The sequence below is a fragment of the Cryptomeria japonica genome, chromosome 3, assembly GCF_030272615.1.
Source record: "Cryptomeria japonica chromosome 3, Sugi_1.0, whole genome shotgun sequence".
Taxonomy (NCBI): domain Eukaryota; kingdom Viridiplantae; phylum Streptophyta; class Pinopsida; order Cupressales; family Cupressaceae; genus Cryptomeria; species Cryptomeria japonica.
In genome coordinates, this window is record NC_081407.1 from 33,723,400 (window position 1) to 33,730,284 (window position 6,885).

At 33.1% G+C, this 6,885-nt stretch overlaps 1 protein-coding gene across 1 annotated transcript; it reads right to left on the bottom strand.

Moving 5' to 3' along the window:
• Positions 1-1,369: 1,369 nt before the first annotated feature.
• On the bottom strand, positions 1,370-3,271 carry LOC131065985 (glucan endo-1,3-beta-glucosidase 12). Its single transcript, XM_058000636.2, has 3 exons — positions 2,936-3,271; positions 2,566-2,817; positions 1,370-1,886 (listed from the first exon to the last, which is right to left on the bottom strand). Exons 1-3 carry the CDS (start codon positions 3,000-3,002, stop codon positions 1,852-1,854), a joined length of 354 nt encoding a protein of 117 aa, XP_057856619.1. The 5' UTR covers positions 3,003-3,271; the 3' UTR covers positions 1,370-1,851.
• Positions 3,272-6,885: the final 3,614 nt, after the last annotated feature.

The following is a 6,885-nucleotide window of genomic DNA, read 5'->3' on the forward strand; positions in this document are numbered from 1 at the left end:
ATGCACAAAAGTTGCCATATGAAAGTTGTAAGATAATATGTAAGAGGTCACTATGGGATACAAGTGATGATTCCAGTGTAGGGAAATTGGGTTTTCAATTTTGGGCATCATTCTTGTTGGGTGGTCATTCATGCTATTTAATAGGTGTCTTCAAGTGGAGTTGTATCAAGTTTTTACTCAATTTGGTTTGCAAGTGTTATGCTATCAGATTGAAAACCTAGAAGGATTTGTATTATATGACATATTTGTTGATGATACAAGCTATTGATCTCTTTTGTTGTGGATTTTTTTCTCAAAGAGATTTCTCCATGTTAATGTTGAAGTTTGCAACACAAGCACCTACAAGATCAAACAACAAATGAAGAACACCTTCCACAGATGTGAGTAGCAAGAAAGAAATGCTATATTCCTCAAAAGCAAAAGATAAAGATTACAAAATGAATGAAACAATGCATAATGACTTGCTTTAATTCACAATCCTTATAGCTTCCATCATCATCAATTTTCAAAGACATTTGACATAGTTTTTGTGATTGCCAACAGTTATGTAGGAGTTTACACATATGGTAATGGAATTGAGTTCATGAAGAGTAACTTTGAGGTTATAATGGTAGGCTAGAAAATCATACTTCATCTAGAAATAGTAGTGTTAAATATCTCAATCTCATCTTCAAGTAGCTATGAAGAGCTTTGTCAAATGTGAATATATCATGCTAGTGGAGGTCCATCCATTGAATTTGTTTTGAACTATTTCCATCTACATTTGAGTTTTTCTAATTTGGAACCCATTATGGATCATGGGTCTTTGCTCTTTTTTACAACACCTTAACATGTCAATTTGAATATTACGCACTTAAGTTGGTGAGTATAGCTAGTTTGGATTGAGTTGGCTTGGGTCAAATATTAAATTTAATTTTAGAACTTAGACTTAAAACCACACTCGTAGATTCAATACAAAATAGAGAATAGAAAGAATGAAGACATGCTAAATCCTTAGGATGTTTCAAAGTAGATTTTATTAAGACTTAAGTAAAATACTAACTTTCACATAAAAATACTTAAATTACACACTAAACCACTACACTAAGAACAAAAAAATTAAATTATATTCAAAATAAATTATATAAAATGCTAAAGAATATACTTTCCACCCTTACAAAAATAAACTTATATATAAATTTTTGTTATTATCAAAATTTTATTTTTTTATCTCACAAGCTAACACATGAAACTATAGATCTTACCCCTAATATAAAGAAGTAACAAAACATAGAAAAAAAGACATTTTTCCAAAAATATTCCTTTAAGATCATAGAAAAATGGACGATTTTCACAAAAGTATTCCCCTTAAGATTTTTAGCTTAATGATAAAGATAAGTATCAAAACATTGAATTAAAGACAATTTTTATAAAAGTATTCCATTGCAGATTTTTAAAAAGGAAGTGAAAATATTCCAATTTCCTTGCAGTAAGGCACTATAACTTTTTTTCTTGCAATGACAGAATCAGCCACATAACTCTTTAGAATGCAGAGCAGAATTGTTCTGTTTTGCTCTTGTATTGTCCATTTTTCATACGAATTTGAAGAGCAACACCAATATCAATCATTTTTTCATTACATACCAAATCTGATCTTCATAACCCAATTACACAATGTGAAGTTGTTTAAACACAGAGCATTGCCTTTTGCATTCAATTACTCTCACTGAATTGCAGAGGAAATGCAGCACTTATTCCTGCAACAAATTTCTTGAAATTCCAGATCTCCTAAAAACCTATGTAACATATGACTTGACCGAATAATGATATGAGCCAGAAAAGGCATGTAATCTGCCGTCCCAGAAGTAAACCTCAAGGCACATACATATACTTGCATCCCCCACTACCTGCAATATAAACCACAAACCGGACACAACAAAGTTGATTAGAAACAGAGAATTCATCAACATCCTGAAACATAATTACCCACAAACAAATGAATGAAAAAGAACAGTCAATCTCTTTGAATGATCAGAACCCTCATGGGATCCCAAATTCCATAAAATAAAAGTTATAAAAGTCATGCATGCCACTCCTCTAGCTCTCTATTATGCTAATGATGGATCACGGAGTGAGACTTAAATGTTATACTAAACAAATCGGACACAGTTAAATCCAGAAACAATTCAAAACTATTATGATGGACTGTAGAAATCTAATGTCTCTAAAAGTTATAAAGCTAATATAAAAGCATTCATATTTAAGGAGAAAAAACACCCCACCCCAGTTCTAAAATTGAGAGATTCAGTCTTGTAAGGAAACAATAGTTAAAATTAGGATCAAAATTAAATATGGGATGAGCATTGAGAACCCTTTTTTTATAATCCAGAATGAACCCATTTCTACTATTGAGCTCTTTACCATTCTGATGATAGATCACAGAATCTGATATGAAACATTGATACAAGAAAAAGATACACAATCGAATTCAGAAACAATTAAAACAACTAACATAGATTGAAGAAAACTAATATCCTTAAGACCACTTTAACTGTTCATGTCTTTGTGGGATGGAAATTAACATACTTGGATTGCTCTCTGTGACATATGAAGCAGAATTGAAATGGCAGGAAGCACCTTTGTGCTTGTTCTTTTGCCAGTAGCTGTTGAAAGCATAAGAGGCATGGAAAACCAGTGTGTTGGGCTCAAAGCAGGGCTGGTTCCATTGAACTGCAGTGCAGTCTGCTCCACCTGCTCCACAAGCCCAATCCAAAGCTCCCTGCAATATTTGAGGTGGTGCCTGTGGATCTGCTATACACCATTGTCCAATACCTCCATCTGTTTTTTAAACAATCATCAATCAATCTCTTCCTCCACTCAAAACATTAAACAAAAACTCAAAAAAGTTGTATACAAGTGACAACACCCATATCATATATACACAGATTATGCACACCTGCTAGAGGATTTGTTGCCAGTAGCAGACCTAAGATTATGATCACGGCAATTTTTTGAGTACCCATTTCCACAACTGCTCTTTAAAAATCAGTTTCCAATAAATCTATGAAGAAAGAGGGATTTAAGCTCTACTGCAAAAATGATCTGATGTCTTTGTTTTCACAAATGAGTCCTCTTTTATAGCAAATGTGTGGTTCAATTTTCTAATGTGGGGAATTTTCTAATGGGGGGCTTCAACGGTAATGTAGTTGAATTATGATGTGGATAAAGGTGCTCCTTGTTGGAAAACACTAGGACTTTTTGACCATGTTCACGTGCAAGGCATAACTCTGATTACATTGGCTTCTATCATTTATCATAGTCAAGCCAGCCATGTGAAGAAATCAGAACATTCAGAATACTGAAAAGGCACTGGTAAAAAGAAAGCATTAATGGGAAGTGTTGGGAATATAGAATACAAAGATGCAATCTCACAAGGATTGGATGAGTTTAATATTAAGCTGCATATCCCAGGGGCTTATTCCGGTTTCAATCCTTAATGTAGGAAAATATTAAAAAATTTATTTTTTTTAAATTGGGAGGAATCAAGAGTAATCTAGAGTTTAGTTATTTTACAAGGTGAGTCCCCCTAAATCACTCAGATGATGTGCAATGGACCTTCATAGCAAATTAGGAGTTGAACCTATGATCTGGATTACCTAAAACAACAGTTTAGAGTGAGTGAGCTAATTGTTAGACCATATTCTAGCATTGAATTTTTACGGTCCCTTCTCCCAAACTGGAAAGATGAATGATCTTGATCCATTAATTTCCAAGGATATGATTCTGTTTCACATGAGCATTTCAGTATTTGATTATCAGTAATCAAATAATTAGGCTGATAGCCCTCTTTTAAGAGATGAAATTTTAAAAGTCAGTTTTGTACCAGCACCTCTATCCTTTGTGATGAAGACGAAAAGTCATTTTTTATAAGATTTTTTTTCTTGTGTAGTTTAGGGGAAGGATATCAGTATAGGTAACTTGGTGCACCCTAAGCTCCTAATTGGTACATCTTGTCTCATTTGATCTTTGTTTGATCTTATTGGTAATTGTGTTCGGACTACTTTTTGGTTGAGTATCATTTTTTTTTAATAGAAAGAGACTCCTTGTTTATGTGAAGCATCTAACATATTGATGGAGTAGACAAACAGTTGAAGGAAATGATGAGGATGGAAGCATTGGTGAAGAGAAGGGAGTGAAGTATGGTACAATTGAACGTTGTGTTGATAATATTAGTTGTGAGAAAGTTAGAAGCACTAAAATCGCTAAAAAATTATTCAAGTAATCTTTGTTACAAGAGGGACACTACTAGCTATGTTGATAATGTTGGTTGTGAGAAAGTTACAAGCACTAAAATTGCTAAAAAAATATTCAAGTAATCTTTGTTACAAGAGGGACACTACTAGTAAATAAATCAGCATGCTTTTTTGCATTGATCGATATGGAGGGGATCTCAACACTGACTTAAAAAAAAGATGAGATAACTTGGAGGCATGAAAAGAAATGGTAAGTGGCCACCTTTACACACAAAAAACCTAAATAATTACCTAAAATGTGTCATGATTGGAATTGTCAATAAGGAAGAAGAAAGGTTAAAAAAATGTTGGTTTCTTTGTCTACTTGAACAGGGATATTATCTTCTAGAACTTTTTTATGTTTGGATTTTATTGTGTCAAGATAAATTGGGTATTTATGTTTCACATTGTAGTGTAGTCCAAAAGGTTTTCCTTCTAGATTTTTCTAAGAACCCTAATATGCGGAGAAGGTTTTTGAGTTGGTCATTCATAAAATGGTTGATCAATACATAGGACTTCTTTTTGGTGGCCAAATCTTAACCCATTAGATGTAGTTGTTCATAGCATTCCTCATTGTGGGGAAATCTAAAATGTTCTTCTATAATTTGGTTTTTACTACCAAATACTCTTAAACCACTTGGAGAAGGGTTTTTACCTTTCCCCATTTGAATTCTAGGGTTCTAATTTTAATTGAATATTATGAAATTCTAAACTTGATTGTTTTTCATTTGAAGATAGAGTTAATCAATATTTAATTAAACTCTTTGATGGGCTTAACTCTTATTTCTTGTGTAAACATGATAACCGTTTAAGAAAATATCGTCCTTTATTTGGGACTAACAAAGAGGTTCATATCTTTAAGGGTGATGTGCCACCCATAAAGAATGTGATAGATAAGTTATAGAAGGAAAATTGTAATCCTATTGAGAATATTATTGATTGTCTTGTAAGAAAAGTTGATTATAAATCATCTATTGTATATGTAGTGATTTTAGCTTCCTCTAATCTTACTTCTATTCATTTTGAAGTTGAAGGAAATTTGTTGAAGATTAATCCAACCTTGTCTCTTTGAATTACCATAGGATTCTATTGTGTGTTTTAAGGAAATGTTCTTGCTAGTTCTCTTTAACTCTCAAGTTGTTCATAATTGTCCACCTATCTTTACGAGATGGCTCTAAGAGACTAAATTATGTCCTTGATAATAATAGCCAATTGGATTTCATTGATACTAGTGTAATGAGTTCCTATTATAGACACCTAAAATTTACCTTTGATTAAATAGATATCTATTATTTATTTAATTGTTTTATCCTAAAGTCTTCTATTAATTAAATAAGTTTTTATTTATTTCATTAATTGACTAAGCCTCTTCTTTCTAATTTAAAAAATATATATTATTTATTTAGATCCCACCTCCTTTCCTAAATTAAATAACTATTTTTTTTTATTTAATTTATCTAGCATGTCCTCTATTAATTAAATAAATGCTTTTATTCATTAAATTAATTCACTTAGCTTTTCCCTCTTTTAATCTTAGCCCTTTAACTTGTTCACATGGATCACAATCTAAATTTGTAGGCATGGTACTGAGAGGGCAGAGGGCAGGGGTTGGGGGGGGGGTGGTGTGAATTGGTCTTCACTGGATCTAGAAGAATTAAACTCCAAAACATAAATTGATAAACTGCAGCAATAACCAGATAAGCAAATTAACAACACAAGACACAACACCAAGATTTTTGACATCGAAAACCCGGTTAAGGGAAAAACCACAATGGGAACCTACCCACAGTAAGATGATACTCTGCAGTAGTATGTGAAAAATATTACAATGGGGAATGCACATGCATTCAGGCACACTGCCTAGAGCTCACTGCTCAAAAGATATTTGCCTGGAAGGCTACAACCCTTAGGGAAGTCTCACTGACTTACAATATGATTCAGACTACAATCCAGAAGAAATGAACTGCAATGATAGCATCTGCAAATGCTTGATGACAGTTTTGATTAAGCACAATTGTCTGCCCTACAACACCAATCTCATCTCAACACTTCACTGAATGATAAGTCACTTGTTTGCACATTCACCTTTTTCTGATAATGCAGACACTATCTCGACACCAAAACTGAGTGAATAACTTACCTATATATACAATTCATCAACCTTGATAACAAGGTCAGCTAAACCCTCAACCCTCAACTTACAATTACAAAAATTACATTACACAATACAAAGATCAATCACTAGAGCAATATAATGATTTATATTACATAGCATGGACCTAATTCAAATTCCGAAACAATGACATCCACCAAAAATCATGCCAAGATCAACCGCAACACGCTACACCATCAGAAATACCGCATAACACGAAAATCATCACCAATTGATGAAAATCACCAAAAAATCACACAACGATCAAAGCGGATCGCCAAAACAAATAGGACACGACTAGAAAACACCATCAAGCACATTAGAACTATCTAGAATAGTTGCACCAACACCTCTTTTCAAATCTTTATCGGTCAACATTTAGAAGCTCAAGAACACAACCAATCAGCAACCGTCACAAAGAAAGATAACTTGCAGAGCACCAAATCACGAACCATCATAAAT